The sequence below is a fragment of the Theropithecus gelada genome, chromosome 3, assembly GCF_003255815.1.
Source record: "Theropithecus gelada isolate Dixy chromosome 3, Tgel_1.0, whole genome shotgun sequence".
Taxonomy (NCBI): Eukaryota; Metazoa; Chordata; class Mammalia; order Primates; family Cercopithecidae; genus Theropithecus; species Theropithecus gelada.
In genome coordinates, this window is record NC_037670.1 from 166,139,429 (window position 1) to 166,157,423 (window position 17,995).

At 37.6% G+C, this 17,995-nt stretch overlaps 1 protein-coding gene across 1 annotated transcript in view; it reads left to right on the plus strand.

The window, feature by feature from the left end:
* AGK (acylglycerol kinase) overlaps positions 1-17,995 on the plus strand; it is a 103,344-nt gene that overhangs the window by 64,217 nt on the left and 21,132 nt on the right. Inside the window, exon 9 of the mRNA XM_025379334.1 lies at positions 7,450-7,519. Coding sequence (XP_025235119.1) covers positions 7,450-7,519 — 70 coding nt within the window. The remainder of the gene's footprint in view (positions 1-7,449; positions 7,520-17,995) is intronic.

Below are 17,995 nucleotides of genomic sequence, written 5' to 3' on the forward strand. Positions count from 1 at the left end.
GCTTTATTCCTAACTGCCAAAAACTGGGAACAATGCCAATGTCCATCAACTGGTGAATGAATAAACAAATTCTAGTACATCCATACAATGGAATATTGATAGTCTATTGATACATCCATTCATAAACAATAGTGTAAATGAATCTCAAGCTCATGCTAAGGAAAAAAGCTGAACTGGAAAGGCTCCATACTTTTCGATTCTATTTTATGACATTCTGGGAAAGCCAAAACTCTAGACACAGAAAACATAGTAATTGTCAGGAGCTGAAGGTGTGGGGAGTGGGTTGGCTACAGAGGGTTATGAAGGAAGTTTTTGGGATGTTGAAAATGTTATATATATTTGTTATGGTGGTAGTTATATGACTGCAGCATTTGTCAAAATGTGTAAAACAGTGTACCTAAAAGTATGAATTTTACTGTGTATATATCATACCCTAATAAATCTAACTTTAAAAAAGAAGTTACACTTCCAGTTTCCAGTTCCACATGTAAGGAGCTTGAAAGTTGTCACTCTGTCCTAACAATACATAAAAAGCTGAACAACCTGAAAACTCAGCAACTCTTCTTGTATCTGAAGGAGAAGGGAGGACATAGGGCAAACTGCTGCCCCCAAGATTGGAGAGACAGGTGAATACAGGGGATTTTGACTTAACGAAGACACATACTGGAAACCACTTTGGAAACCAGTGCCAGGGCAGGAAAACCTGAACTGTAATTGATAAATTGCTGAAGCTCAGTGTGATTAGCTCTGAGAGGAGTCCCAGTCTCCTGGGATCCAGTCATAAGGAGTCCCCCACAATACTGTGAGATATACCTCCAGGAGCTCAACCAGGAGCTCACAATAAATATCAGAGAAAAATCGCCTTATACTTCTGGCACTGGTGGGGAAAAGGAACCATTTTGAAATATGCCACAGTATTCTGTTCTTCTTAACAAGGCCTGTCCTCAGGAGAAACAAGTTAACCAGAGCCCAACCTGCTGGAGCATTATGAAGGTTTAACTTACTGGGGAAGGGAAATACTTAATTCTACTCAGCTGCAGCCTTGCATGTGGGAGAAGGGAAAAAGCCAATTCCAGCCCACTCTAGCCATTCTGTCCCACCTAAGGGAAGAGAAAAAACTGAGAAACACTTATAAATTTCAAAGTCCAGAGACATGGGCTCATTAAAGCCTGAGACCTGATCATTGCTTCCCCTCCCTTCACACATTACCCCTACAGTACTAAAGGCCTATTTACTAGCAGTTCATTATACCTGGTATGTCATATCAGATTACCAATTACAAGGCATACTAAAAGGCAAAAAATACTATTCAAAGACAGCAAGCATCAGAGCCGGATGTGGTAGAGATGTTTGAATTAGCTGACTGGGAATTAAAACAATGATGATTAATATCCTAAGGAGTCTAATCGATAAAGCAGACAGCATACAAGAACAGATGGGTACTATAAGCAGAGAAATGGAAGTCCTAAGAAAGAATCAAAAAGAAGTGCTAGAGGTCAAAGATACTAACAGGAATGACGTATGCCTTTGATGGGCTTACTAGTAGACTGGGCATAGCTGAGGAAAGAACCTTTGAGCTGGATGATATCTCAATAGAAACTTTGAAAAGCAAAAAGCAAAGAGAAAAAGGAAAAAAGCAGAATATCCCCGGGCTCTGGGACAACTACAAAAGATGTACTTATAATGGAAATATCAGAAAGAAAAGAAAGAGAAGAAATATTTGGAACAGTAATAACTGATAATTTCTCCAGATTAGTGTCAGACACCAAACCACAGATTCAGCAAGCTCTGAGAACACCACACAGAATGAATACCAAAGAAATCACACTGAAGCATATCATTTCCAAATTACAGAAAATTAGATAAAGAAAAAAATCCCAAAAGAAGCCAGAGGACAAAAGGACTTGACTTATAGAAGAGAAAAGATAAGAATTATATCCAACTTCTCCTCAGAAATCGTGCAAGTAAAGGAGAGTGGAGTGGAAAATTTAAAGTATTGAGAGGAAGAGGCTACCATCCTAGAATTCTGTACCCTGCAAAATTATCCTTCACAAGAAAAGGAGAAGTAGACTTTCTCAGACAAACAAAAATAGAGGGAATTTATCTATCTTGCAAGAAATGTTAAAAGAAGTTCTTTGGAGAGAAGAAAAATGGTAGAGGTAAAAAATTTGGCTCTATGTAAAGAATGGAAGGCCACTGAAGAAATAAGTAAGGTAAAATAAAATCTTTCATTTTTCTTAATTGATCTAACAGATGACAGTTTGTTCAAAACAACAGTAACAACGTATTCACTTGTGCATGTTTATGTATATGTCATATATGTTTTTAAATATAAGTGAAATGACAGCAATGATACAAGAGAGAAATTAGAATTATTTTATTATATCAAATAAATATACTCACACTACCAATGGAGTGATACAGTGTTACTTGAAAAGACTTGGATTCATTGTGTATGTATATTCCAACCACTAATGAAAGTTAAAAAGGAGTGTAACTGATACTAAGACAGGAGAGAAAATGGAACTGTATAAAATGTTCAGTTAGAATCACAAAAGGCAAAAAAAAAGACAAAAATAGGAAAGGAAAGGGTAACAACTAGAAAAAGCAAATATGGTAGATATTAGTGCAACTGTTTCAATGATCTCTTTGAATATCTGTGGTCTAAATGTACAATTAAAAGATAGTGATTGTCAGAATGCATAAAAAATGAGACCCGGTTTATATGTTGTCTATAAGAAACTAACTAAATATAAAGACACTTGCAGATTAAAAGTAAATGGCTGAAGAAAAAAGTACCATGTTAACATTAATAAAGAGAAAACAAGGTTATCTATATTAATTTCAGATAGAGCAGACTTCAAAGCAAGGGAAGTTATCAGGGATAAAGAAGAGCATTACATGATGATAAGGGGATTAGTTATTCAAGAAGATGAACCAGTCCTTTAAGTGTATGTGCCTAACAACACAATGTCAAACTACATGAGGCAAAAACTAGTGGAACTGCAAGATGAATTCACTACCATAGTTGGAGACTTCAAGATCCCTCTATCAGAAGTGGACAGATCCAGCAGGCAGAAGATCAGTGAGGACATAGTTGAACTCAACAACACTATCAGTCAAAAAGGTACAGTTGACACCTAGACTCCTTCATCCAACAACAACAGAATACACATTCTTTACAAGCACACATGGACCATTCACTAAGATAGACCGCATTCTGGGACATAAAACACACCCTAACAAATTTTTAAAAATGGAAATCACACACTGTCTGCTCTTAGGCCACATGGAATTAAACTAGAAATCAGTAACAGAAAGATAACTAGAAAATTCTTAAATCCATGGAGATTATAAAACATGCCTCAAAATAACACAGGGATCAAAGAAGAAGTCTCAAGAGAAATTTAAAAATATTTTGAACTGAGAGAAAATGAAAACACAACTTATCAAAAGTTGTGGGATGCAGCAAAAGCATGGCTTAGAAATTTGTAGCATTAATTGTATATATTAGAAAAGAAGAAAGATCAGTAATTTAAGCTTGCCCCTTTGGAAACAAGAAAAAGAAGAACAAATTAAATCCAAAGTAAACAGAAGAGCAGAATATAGTTTTCCCTCAGTATCCATGGGGGATGGTCCCAGGACCTTCCAAGGAGACCAAAATCCACAGATGTTCAAGTCTCCAATATAAAATGAAGTACCATTTGCATATGAACTATGCACATCCTCCCATATACTTTAAATCATCTCTAAATTACTTATAATACCTAATATGATATAAATGCTATGTAAATAATTGTTATACTATATTGTTTAGGGAATCATGACAAGAAAATGTCTAGTATTCCGTATAGATACAATGTTTAAAAAAATAATTTTCATCCAGTTGGTTGAATCCATGAATGCAGAACTCACGGATGTGGAGGGCTGACTGTAATACAAATTAGAGCAGAAATCAATGAAATTTGCAAACAGGAAATCAATGAAAGAAATCAATCCAAAAGCTGGTTCTTTGAAAAGATCAATAAAATCAGTAAGTTTCTAGTCAGGCTAAGAAAAAAGGATACAAATTACTAATACTAGAAATGAAAGAGAGGACATCACTGCAGAGGCTATCACTTGTAATAGTATGGACACTTTAAAGATAATAAAGCAATAGTGTGAACAACTCCATACCCAAAAATTGGATAGCTTAGATGAAATGAACCAATTCTTTGAAAGACACAATTTGCCAAAACTCACACAGGAAAAAATAACCTGTAGGTGAATGGATTAATAAAGTGTGGTACATTCAGACAATGGAATATTATCCAACAATAAAAAGAATTGAGGTATCAAGCCATGAAATAATATGAAAACACCTCAAATGGAGTTATTAAGTGAAATAAGTCAGTCTGAAAAAACTACATACTGTATGATTTTAATTATATGACATTTGGAAAGCGCAAAACTATGGAGACAATAAAAAGATCAGTGGTTGCCAGGGGTTAAGGTTCGGGTATAAAAAGCTGGAGCACAGAGGATTTTTAAGGCAGTGGAAATGCTCTGTGTGATACTCTAATGGTGTATACATGTCATTATACATTTATCCGGACATACAGAATATACAACACTAACAGTGAACCCTAGTGCAAACTGTGGACTTTTAAAATTTTATTTTAAGTTCCGAGATACATGTGCAGAACGTGCAGGTTTGTTACATAGGTAAACGTGTCATGGTGGTTTGCTGCACCCATCAACCCGTCACCTGGGTATTAAGCCCCACATGCATTAGCTATTTGTCCTGATGCTCTTCCTCCCTCTGCCTCACCCCCAAAACAGGCCCTGGTGTGTGTTGTTCCCCGCCCTGTGTCGGTGTGTTCTCATTGTTCAGCTCCACTTACCAGTGAGAACATGCAGTGTTTGGTTTTCTGTTCCTATGTTACAAACTGTGGACTTTGGGTGGTAATGATGTGTCAATGTAAGTTCATTAATTGTAACAAATGTACCATGTTGATGGAGATGTTGATACTAGGGAAGGCTGTGCATATGTGGGGGAGCAGTATATGGGAAATCCCTGTACCTTCCCCAATTTTGCTATGAACCTAAGACTGCTCTAAGAAAACAAAGTCTTAAAAAAAAGTTTTTAAAAAATCACAGAAGTTCTTTCAAACTTAGATAATTCAACTTGCTTCAGTAAGCATTAAGGAAAAGCTGTAGTTTCTCCTTAGTTTGGATAACATTGATATGGACTTTCTGTGGTTATTCTTTCTCATTATTCATTGTAATTGTATATTGACGCTTGTATCCCACCATTAAAATGCATTGACTTGGGACAATTTGAATATCAATAAGGCAAATAACTGTAATGTATTAAGATATATCAAATATATTTAAATCACCGAATGAAGTCATAGTGATACTAGGTAAATAAAAATGAAAAACTGGTCACTTTTAGAGGATACTAGGAAATCAACTTATTTTGAAAACTGATTTTTAAAAAGTTTAAAAAGTATTCTGACTTTCTTATATGACCAACATTTCAGGATATCCAAATTATGAATGAGGGAAAGTTTCTCTTTGCAGACCAGATAATAAACTAGAAGGAATAATAGAATTTAAAGATTACCAGTGTGCAAGTCTATTAATTACTCTAGGCAATGATTATTGATCATTTCCACCATCACAAAAGGAGAGTCAAGCAGATACCATGTACTCGTGGTGGAAGTACATACCACCATGTGGACTATTTTTGCCAAAAGCTTAAAGCCAAATATGTTACAGATTTTCTCTCCTAGACAAGATTTTCAGAAAATACAGGGAATGGAGATGCATGTTAATACCATAGGGATTCAATCAGTAAAATCCAAACCTTAGAAACTCAGTAAGATAACAACCTGTTTCCTCAAGTAGGGAAGAGAAGAGGAGAGGGACTCTATAAATTTGAAGAGACCTGAAATCTATAAGCCAATTGCAATTAATACATCTTATTTGGATCCTGATTTGAACAAAGAAACTAAAATACTTATGAATTAATTGGGGAAATTTGAATGTTGACTAAGTATATTTTTATATAAATGAATCGTTCAATGTTTTAGGTATGAAAATAGTATTTCACATTTTTTAAAAAAAGTTTTTGTCTTTTGGAGTACATAATAATTTATGGATGAAGTGTTAAAATATCTAGGATTGCTTTAATTGATACAGAGTAGGGGGCAATGAGTGGGGGATATAGAAGGAAATAAGATTGGCCATGAGTTGGTAATTGTTGAGGCTGGATGAGGAATGTATGGTTTCATGGTATAATCATTTGTACTCTTGTATATGCTGGAAATTTTACAGAATAAAGTAATACATTCAGCAAATGTTAAATGCCTATTATGTGCCATGCACTGTGCTAGGTGTAGGTTTTATATTGGTCAATAAATGGGTGTAACTTATCACTAACCTTGTAGAACTTTCGATCTCCAGAGGAGACAGATGGTAAAGAAAGAAATACGTATCCTAAATTGTGATCTGTCTACTGTGGAGAGTTATGAGTGCAGTTCAGTGATGGAGATTAGGGAAGGACATCCGTCTAGGCTGGCTGGGATAGGCCTCTCTGAGGTGGTGATAGTTCAGCTCAGATCTGAAGGAAGAGAATAGCCAGCCATGCGCAGAGACTGCAGACTGTTTCCAGGAGGGGCGGGCACGCTGGGCAAGGAAGTGCTTGGCGTGGGTGCACTCGTTTGCTCTGAGAGACAGCAATATCTTACTGTGTAGCCACTTGTTGATTCAAAATTTCTTTTGTGCACTATTGTATGTTTATGTGTGTCTGACCTTGGATCTAATAAATGACAAACTCTAGAACTGCTTCTCAGCCTGGCATAGTTTCACATGTGCTACATGGATGTCAATAGTACATGCCTTTTGATGAATAATTTTTTTAACCTATAGACTTTCCAAATGACTCTTAGAATGTGGATAAGAACAGTCTGTGTTCAAAAGAATCAGCAATTAAAATGAAGCGCATCCTAGTAGTCCTGGAAAATAACAGAAATATGTCTCAGGTTCTGGATTATATTTTGCTAAGATAACTATAACAAGTCCTGCCCTTTAGTTACCCTTCTGGCTGTTAGAGCAAGAATAAATATTGTTTTTGGAAATGCCTGAATTTCTTACAATGAATAAAAAAAGTTATTATTATTTAAGTATCATATTCTCCAATGGTAAATAGGAGTCAGACACAATGTAGAGATTCAGTAAATGTTAAATGAATAAATGATCGGTGTCTTGTATGAACTTCTCCTTGCCAAAGCTTTCTCTTTGAGTCCCCACTGCTAGTACTTTGGGCAAGAGGAAGAGAGAGAGGGAGGGAGAGAGAGAGAGGGAGAGATGTGTGTGTGTGTTTGTGCATGAGTGCATGTGGCGGTGGGGCGGGGGAGATGTTGTCTCTTTTTCACAATATGATCATTTCCTTCTCTCTTTTAGACATATTACTGATGCCACACTTGCCATTGTGAAAGGAGAGACAGTTCCACTTGATGTCTTGCAGATCAAGGTAAATCTTTTCATCACATATTGAAAAAACTGTGAAAGTAATACTCACATTTTAAAGAAAATAAACTGTAGCAGTTCAAATGAGGTCATCATGAAAACAATAGTTGCTCTTCCATTCCTACCCCAAGTATTAGTCCCCAGAGAAAATTTATTTTACCTGTTAATTCTAGTTGTTATCACTAATTAATATGCTTTTGCTCCTATTTTTAAAATGTGGCTAAAAACATAATATTTACCATTGTAGTCATTTTTAAGTATACAGTTCAGTAGTGTTAAGCATACTTAACTACTTTTTTTTTTTTTTTTTTTTTTTGAGAAGGAGTCTTGGTCTGTCGCCCAGGCTGGAGCGCAGTGGCACAATCTCAGATCACTGCAGCCTCTGCCTCCCGAGTTTAAGCAATTCTCCTGTCTCAGTGTCCCAAGTAGCTGAAATTACAGGCACCCACCTCCACACCTGGTTAATTTTAACTACTTTTTGATTTATCAGTTTTAGACCTTATCTTTGACCTCTTTGTTTTACAGGCATACCTCATTTTATTACACTTCACCTTATTGCATTTCACAGATATTGTGCTTTTTACGAATTGAACGTCTGTGGCAACCCTGCCCCAAGCAAGTCTACCAGTGTCATTTTTCCAACAGCACGTGCTCACGTCATGACTCTGTGTCACATTTTGGTAATCCTCACGATACCTCAAACTTTTTCATCATTACTATATTGTTACGGTGATCTGTGATCAGTGATCTTTGATGTTACTATTGTAATTGTTCGGGGCACCATGAATTGTGCCCACATATAATAGCAAACTTAATTAAATGTGTGTGTTGACTGCTCCACCAAACAGCCATTTCCCTACCTGTCTCTGTTCCCTCTGACACAACAATATTGAAATTAGGCGAATTAATAACCTTACTTAGCCCCTAAGTGTTCACATAAAGAAGAGACACCTGTCTCTCACTTTAAATCAAAAGCTAGAGATGAGGCCAGGCACGCTGGTTCACACCTGTAATTCCAGCACTTTGGAAGGTCATGGCAGGCGGATCACTTGAGGTCAGGAGTTCAAGACCAGCCTGGCCAACATGGTGAAACCCCATCTCTACTAAAAATACAAAAATTAGCTGGGCATTTAAAAAAAAAAAAAAGCTAGGAATAGTTATGCTTAGTAAGAAAGGCATGTTAAAAGTTGAGACAGGCTGAAAACTAGGCCTCATGCCAAATAGCCAAGTTGTGAATGCAAAGGAAAAGTTCTTGAAGGAACTTAAAGTGCTACTACACTGAGCATATGAATGATAAGAAAGTGTGGCCCGGTGCAGTGGCTCACACCTGTAATCGCAGCACTTTGGGAGGCCGAGGTGGGTGGATCACCTGACATTGGGAGTTAGAGAACAGCCTGATCAACATGGAGAAACCCCATCTCTACTAAAAATACAAAATTAGTTGGGTGTGGTGGCGCATGCGTGTAATCTCATGTACTTGGGAGGCTGAGGCAGGAGAATTGCTTGAACCCGGGAGGCAGAGGTTGCGGTGAGCCAAGATTGCGCCATTGCACTCCAGCCTGGGCAACAAGAGTGAAACTCTGTCTAAAAAAAAAAAAAAAAGAAAAGAAAGAAATTGAAGTAGCCATATTGCTGATACGGAGAAAGTTTTAGTGGTCTGGGTGGAAGACCAAATCAGCCACAACATTCCCTTAAGCCACAGCTAATCCAGGGCAAGGCCCTAACTCTCTTCAATTTTATGAAGGCTAAGTTAAGTGAAGAGGCTGCAGAAGAAACGTTTAAACCTAACAGAGGTTGGTTCATGAGGTTTAAGGTAAGAAGCCCTCCTCCTAACATAAAGTGCAAGGTGGAGCAGCAATTAGCTGATGGAGAAGGTGCTGCAAGTTATCCAGAAGATCTAGCTAAGATGATTGACAGAGGTACCCGTACTAAACAACAGATTTTCTGTGTAGTCAAAACAGCCTTTTATTGGAAGAATGTGCCATCTCAGACTTTCATAGCTAGAGACGGGAAGTCAATGGCTGGCTTCAAAGTTTGGGACAGGCTGACTCTCTTGTTAAAAACTACTGCAGCTGGTGACTTTTAGGTTCAAGCCAGTGCTCATTTACCATTCCAAAAGTCCTAGGGCCTTTAAAAATTATGCTGCATCTACTCTGCTTGTGGTGTGTAACTGGAAGAACAAATCCTGGGTGACAGCACATCTGTTTACAGCATAGTTTACTGAATATTTCAGGCCCACTGTTGAGACCCACTGCTCAGAAAAAACAATTCCTATCAAAATATTACTGCTTATTAACAATGCACGTGACCACCCGAGAGTTCTGATGGATATGTACAAGGAGGTTAATGTTTTCTTGCCTGCTAGCAGACATTCATCCTGCATCTCACGGATCAACGAATAACTTCAACTTTCAAGTTTTATTATTTAAGAAATAAATGGTGGACCAAAGGTCATCAATAGATGGACTACAGTCTTGGCAACAAAGTGAGACCCCATCTATAAAAAAAAAAACTTTGTAAAAAATTAGGCAGGCATGGTGGTGTGGGCCGATAGTCCCAGCTGTCATAGATAGTGATTCATCTGATGTATCTGGGCAAAATAATTGAAAACCTTCTGGAAACGATTCACCATTCTAGATGGCATTACAAACATTGATGATTCATGGGAGGAGGTCAACATAACAGTGTTAACAGAAGTTTGAAAGAAGTTGATTCCAACCCTCATGGATGACTTTAAGGGGTTCAAGATTTCAGTGGAGGAAGGAACTGCAGATGTAGTAGAAATAACAAGAGAACTGGAATTAGAAGTGGAACCTGAAGATGTGATTGAAATGCTGCAATCTTGTAAAATTTGAATTAAGAGTTGTTTCTTGTGGATGGGCAAAGAAAGTGATTTCTTGAGATGGAATATACTTGTGATGATGATGCCGTGAACCTTGTTGAAATGACAAAAAAGGATTTAAAATATTATGTAAACTTAGTTGACAAAGCATTGGCAGGGATTGAGAAGACTGACTCCAACTTTGGGAGAATTTCTGCTGTAAGTCACATGCTATCAAACTGCATATATCCTGCAGATACATCTTTCATGAAAGGATGAGTCCGATATTGCAAACTTCATTGCTGTCTTACTTTAAGAAATTGTCCCATCCACCCCAACCTTCAGCAACCACCACCCTGATCAGTCAGCAGCCATCAACATAGAGGCAAGACCCTCCACAGCAAAGAGATTAGGACTTGCTGAAAGCTCAGAGAATTGTTAGCATTTTTAAATTTAGCATTTAATGTTAGCATTTTTTTAAGTTAAAGTACATGCTTTTTTTGACGTATGCTGTTGCACACTCAGTAGACTAGTATAATATAAACATAACTTTTATATACACTGGAAAACCAAAAAGTTCCTGTGACTCATTTTATTGCGATACTCACTTTATTGCAGTGGTCTGGAACCGAACCTGCAACATCTGTGAGATATATAAGAATTGCTCTCTATCTACGCTCAATATAATTGTATTGCTATTTTTAGTTCCTTTATTTTATTTATTTATTTTTTTTGAGGCAGGATCTCACTCTGTCACCGAGGCTGGAGTGCAGTGGCACGATCATAGCTCATTGCAACCTCAAACTCCTGGGCTTAAGGGATCTTCCTGCTTCAGCCTCCTAAGTAGTTAGGACTACAGACCCACACCACCATGCCTGTCTAATTTTTTACAAAGATTTTTTTGTATAAATGGGGTCTCACTTTGTTGCCCAGGCTGTAGTTCATCTATTGATGACCTTTGGTCCACAAGTAGTTCATCTACCTCGTATGGTTGTCTTGAATATTAAAAGAGTTAATAAACAAATATAAAATACTTAGGATAGTGATTTTTACCTGTGTGTATGGTGGCCACCTCTTCCTCTCATGCCCTGCCAAAGGTGAAACTGTTCTCATATCTCATCACCCTATTAGAGTAGCTTGTCTTTTTTTGAATTCATGTTAGTTGGTCATCTTGCAATCTTAGCTCTCTGATAAGCTTTTTTAAAGTTATGATTTTGTAGAGTATCTGACTTTTTCTCATTTTTAGGGTGGGACAGTGTTCTTTGTACTTTCCTACATGCTAGGGGGGAATAGAATTTCCCATTTTTCTTATTAATTGTGTAATGTTTTCTTACTGATTTATACATGAATTGATGAATTATATTAGACATATATTTTTAAAAAAGACTTAGAAGCAATGATACCTAATAGCAGTGATCATATTTGGCACCCAGAAGGTGGCTTTCAATACCATTCTCAATAAAAATAACCAAGGCTCTGTGAAGGGATGGCTTTCACAGGGCAATAACAAGGCAGGAAAGTACTCAAAAGCTGATGGAGATATCACAAAAGATGTAGCCTTCAGGTGTCCTACTCGCCAATTTTGGGACTCTTTGAATATTACAAAGAACAATAATGCTGATGAATCATAATGCCTTAAAAATGAAGAATCCATGAGTTTCCAGTGATATTTCAGGATTGCCAGTTTGTAAACGCAGAAGGAATGATAGAAAATCTCCATTTTAAAAATCACCTGTGTAATAATTGATTGAGGTAGAGATCATCAGTGAATACTAAAACCATTGGATAAAGGATTGTTGGTAAACAAAGTCCACAGTCTCAAAGTATCTCAGATTACTTAATAATTTAAAAGGGAAAATAGACTTTGATAGTGGAGAAATCTAGCATATGTTACTTTAACTGAGTGATCAAACTTAGCATTGCGAATAATGGATACACTGACGTCGTCTGCCTCCTGATGTGATATATTGAGAAGGATATAACATCACCTATGTATTTTGCTGCACAAAGTATTAACTAACTGAATATAATCATGAATAATTAGACAAATCCAAATTCTAAAAACAAAAATTGGACTCATCAAAAAATGGCAATGTCATGAAATCCAAAAGAAGGTAGACAGTCTGTTAAGGATTAAGGAATACTAAAGAAATAATTAACTGCAGTACAAGAGCCTGAATTGGAAAAATGAGAAACAATGGCAATCCATAAAAGGCATTATTGGAACAATTAGAGAAATTTTAGTATAAACTATATCTTAAATATTATGTATTGATGTTAGATTTCTTGAGAGGGACAGTGGTGTTGTGGTTATGTCTGTGTGTGTTCTTGTTCTTAGGAGCTGCATGATGAAATATGTAGTGGTAAAGGGTCATGGGTCTGCAATTTATTAGCAAATTTGAACATCACTGGAGAACATATACACACAGATAAAGCTAATGTGGAGGAAATGTTGGCAGTTGGTAAATCTGGGTGAAAGGTATAAATGGTGTTCATTGTACTGTTTAAAATTTGTTTTGGTTTGACACTTTTCCAAAATAACTTTGAGGGTAAGAAGGTCCAGTAGCTATTGTCAATTCTTATCAGCGTTCTCTATTTAAAAATAATTTAAGTCTTAGAAAACAGGTATTCTCACTTGGATAGTAGTTACGTAGTGACTCCTTTTTCATCTAAACTCTTATTTTTTTTCTGGAAAGAGCAAATTCCTAGGAGGGCAGAGCCGCGAAGTTAAATAACCCTATAAACGGTGAGCCCCATGTTCTTAGATTTGGCCTGAAAATGTACCAGCTACATTCAGGATGAACATCTTATATTCATTCAGGTTCCCTGATATTTATGAATGAAGGGTCCTCACTGTGTCATGATTCCAAACTTCAATCCTAAAAAGTTGCTGTTAGTCACATAGAGCTTGCTATAAGTATATTTACAATTGGCGAACCCATGAGCTTGCCTTTTATTTTCTTTTCTTCTCGTGCACTGATGTCTGGACTCGTCATCATGACCTCATTGATCATGATAAAAGTGATTTAAATTGCAGTTGATCTTTTAGCATATAATAAAGCTACCTTGTTTTCACAACATGGGACGGCTACGCTGAAATTTCAGCCTAGGAAAGGTACTACAGATGGTTATCTATGGAGATATTATTTAAAATACTGTTATTACCAGAGGAGGTGGATCAGGATACATCTCTTCATAACTGAGTGATTTATTCTTTCTTATATATGTGTTAGAAGTAATCCATCCCAGAGTATCTGAGATTTAACTGGAAATTCTTGCTGTGCTTTTATTGATTGATTGATTGATTGATTGATTGATTGAGATGGAGTCTCACCCTGTAACTCAGGCTGAAGTGCAGTGGTGCAGTCTTGGCTCACTGCAACCTCCACCTCCCAGGTTCAAGCCATTCTCCTGCCTCAGCCTCCTGAGTAACTGGGACTACAGGTGCGTACCACCACACCCAGCTAATTTTTGTATTTTTAGTAGAGACAGGGTTTCACCATATTGGTCAGGCTTGTCTTGAACTCCTGGCCTCGTGATAAACCCACCTCAGCCTCCCAGAGTGCTGGGATTACAGGCGTGAGCCACTGGGCCCGGCCTGTGCTTATATTTAAACGTCTCTTATCTCCTTTATGTTTTTCTTTGAAATATACTGATTTTGTGAATTGATGAAACCAGTATCAAATTTACCATAGGCTCTGTGTATTGATGACAACCCAGAAAGAAAACTCTGAAAATCAGTTCCTAGAAAACGTGGTACAACAGTCTCTACTCTGGTTTCTGAGGAACCCAACTAAGTTGGATACATTTTCTCTTTTTTCCTTATTTTCTGAAAATTAATTTCAGAATATGGGGAAAAAGATCATAAACAAAGCCTTGTACTATAAGCGTTATAGCTAAAGCCTGATACCACATTTTTCTTCTTTCAAAGAACAATCCAACCTTATCAAACATATGTCTGACGATTCTCCAAAGATAAAAGAAATAGTTCTTGGAAACAATAATGCCTTCTATTTAGCTTTTAGATCGTTCAATCTGTGTTCACATTTCACTTGAATCTCCCGCTCAGTGAGGAAGTTGAGGTGAGATTCGTATCCTCCTTTGACAGGTTAGGGAAAAAAGAATCCTTTGATTATGATGAGTTGTGCTGGAGATGTAACTAGAATTGAGATTTCCTTTCTCATAGTCCATTGGTTTTTCCACTTAACTGCTTCGTCCAGGTGGCGTCATACTTGGCACCATTCCATGATTTTTGAAGGGCAGTTTTTCCCATATAGACATCTATAATGCCTGATACTTGACTTTAAAGTAATTACTGGGAAGGTTTATAGAATTCTTTCTAGCTTTTTCTTTTTGTTTTTTCAACTAGATTAAGACCCTCCCAACCCAGAACCAAATGAGGCATAGAGGGGAGTTCGTGGGGACTTAGAACCTTTCCCTTTTCCCTGCTTGCCATTCCTGGCTAATTACATGGACTCCTTCTTTTTAGACCCTGGCCTTGATCATTCTCTTAAGATGATGCTTGAAGCTGCTTCAGAACTCCTTTAGAACACCTTCTACTTACTTTATCTAGGATCCCTGAAATTTCCAGATTAGGCATCTATCGCGTTTATAGGACTTGCTTTCTTTTCGGTGTTCTTTAAGCATTTATTCCAACCTGCTCACTCCATTATTTTCTTCCATAAACCCTAGGCCATTTTCTCCCAGGGATTTACTCTTTCTAGAGAAGTCTGTGAATTGGGGCAGCACATCTCCTTGGCCGTGAAGATCTGCCTGTGTGCTTGTTTTTCTTTTTGTCTTTGTTTACTGACCCAACCATCTCAAAATTTGACTGCCTACCCAGATCTTTAGTGGGTTAAGATATAGTGGGACTTTATCTATTATTGGCTTCTACTTTCTCCATCTGACCTTGCTTACTTTTTCTGTGTTCATGTGTACCCCAACAGGGACTAGTCTCTCCATGGCTGGTCCTCAGGCCTCTTCTGAATCCTGACAGTCCTCTGCCCATCTGGAATACTAATTATTCTCTAGATCTGCTCACACATATTCTGCCTTGCTTGCCCATTTCCTGTTGTCCAGAGCCATTCTCACCTTTTGCTAGGACACAGCACTCCACATCAGTGGAACTTTGGGGTCACAAGGTTTTTTATTTAATTCTAACGGAATGTTCCTAAAAATTCTTCCCCCAAGATGAAGAAAGAGAAAACAGGGTTAGAGGATCAGTCGGCAACCCTCAGTACTTAGCACTTCTTCCTCACACTGCATGCTTTAGAACAGGATTTACCAAGAAATATTAATTATACAAAAATGTCCTCCCAAAGAAGGGTTGCACAGTTGACAACTTAGGAAAGCTGTATATTGTGCCTTCTCCTTTGGAAATGTGTAATGTACATTAACATAGTAAAGACTCGAAGAAGAACTGCAGTAAACGTAACTTGCTTCAAACCAAATAAGTTCGGTATTTTCCAATTTATTTCACCATGGAATCTTCTGTCATCATCAGCAGCAGCAGCATCCTCCTCAGACATAACACTTGTTAACATGTTATGAAACATTTGGGGAAATGATGCTATAGATATATACTGTTATTTCTCTCCCTTAGACTAGAATCACTTTCTTCTCTCCTTTATCTTCTTTCCAGTTCTTTCCAACCTCCTTTAATCTAGGTACCTTGTTTTTTAATTGCTGGCCAAATAGTGCAAAGTTTGCAGTTAGATAGGAGGAATAAGTTTTGAGATCTGTTGCACAGCAGGGTGACTATAGTTGATAATAATGTACATTTAAACATAACTAAGAGAATAAACTTCAAATGTCTCACCACAAAAAAGGATAAGTAAATTAGGTGATGAATATTTAATTAGCTTGATTTAATCATCCCACATTGCATACACATGTCAATCACATTGTACCCCATAAACATATACAAGTGTGATTTATCAATTAAAAATAATAATTTATGTTTTGTTTTAAAATTTATATTTTCCTTGACCATCCATCTCCTTAGCTTCCCCCCCCCCCCATTGCGCAGTTGTACCTACTTCCATGATACTCAATAGGTATCTCAATATAAATCAGAAGCCTGGTATATGGAAACTTACCACACTATTATACTTACTTAGCAATTTTGTTAAGGTGAAGGCATTAAGTGGGATTTAATTCAGACAATATTTAGATTCAGTTCTAGATGACAGAATTAAGAGGGACACTTACAAGATAATGAGGCTGTAAAATCATTGCGGAACAACGGAAAGACTAGACGTTTAGCTTGGAGAGCATAAAGGCTAGGGAGGGAATGTAAGCACTTTGAGGCAGGGAGTGTGTTAGTGTGTTCACCTGTGTGTCTGCAATTCCCAGCACCATGCTTGGCTGAGTAGGGGTTCCGTCAATACTGAGTGGATGAGTGAAAACATATCTGTCTTCAGATACATGAGAGGTGACGTTTGTGAAATTCCAGTGAGGGTAGGGATATTTTTGGCTCACGTAAAAGCTTTATGAGGTTATTCTGTCACCTCATTTTATGATATATTTAATCATATTTAAGTAATTTTAAAATTTTATGCATTTATTATAAATTTTATTTACTGTTAGCCACTCACTGCTAGCAGGTGAGGATACAGTGGTCATAGCCCCTTTATACACTCACAGAAGATAATGTAGAGAAGGTTGTTTTAGTATTAAGCAAAAGATGACCTTGTTTTCAGAGGTAGAAGCCAATGTTCAAAAGTTAAGTGACTTGCCCGGGATCACTTAGGTATTCTGTGAGGATTCTCACTTCAAAACAATTGGTTTACGTTATTATACCATTTTATAAATCTTTAATGGTCAGCATGTAACATTCCTAAGAAATAATACAGTCTTTAAATGATCACTTATACTTTGATAAAATCATCACTTATTTCACCCCAAAATTCTAGAGTCATCTTTTGACTCCCCCATTCAGGCAGGAAGTCATGTTGGTTCTATCTTCAAAATATATCAAAAATCAAGCATTTCTTCTTGCCTCTGTTCTTACCACTCTGGTCCCAGCTGCCTTCATCTTTTGTCTGGATCATTCCAGGAGTCCTCTAACTCTTATCATTCCCTCTCCCCTTGCCTCCCTACAATCTGTTGTCAGCACAACAGCCAGTGTGTGGTCAGGAGTTAGAGCATGTCACTTCTCTGCCCAGAGCCCATCAACAGCTTCCCATCTCTGAATAACACCGAAGTCATTCAGAGTCCTTCAAGGCCAAACACAGTCCAGTCCCTGTGACCTCTCTGGCCTCATTTGGATTTCTCATGTACTTCAGGTCTCTGTTCAAATGTTACTGTATCATTGATATCCTCCATCCCCTCCTCATGTTAGTAAGCAATCCTGGGCATGGTGGTTCACACCTGTAAGCCCAGCACTTTGGGAGGCTGAGGCAGGTGGATCATCTGAGGTCAGGAGTTGGAGACCATCCTGGTCAACAGGGTGAAACCCCGTCTCTACTAAAAGAATATAAAAATTAGCCAGGCGTGGTGGCGTGCACCTGTAATCCCAGCTACTCAGGAGGCTGAGGCAGGAGAATCACTTGAGCCTGGGAGGCGGAGGTTGCAGTGAGCCGAGATCACCCCACTGTACTCCAGCCTGGGGAACAGAGTGAGATTCTGTTTTTTTTAAAAAAAAAAAAAAAAAAAGGC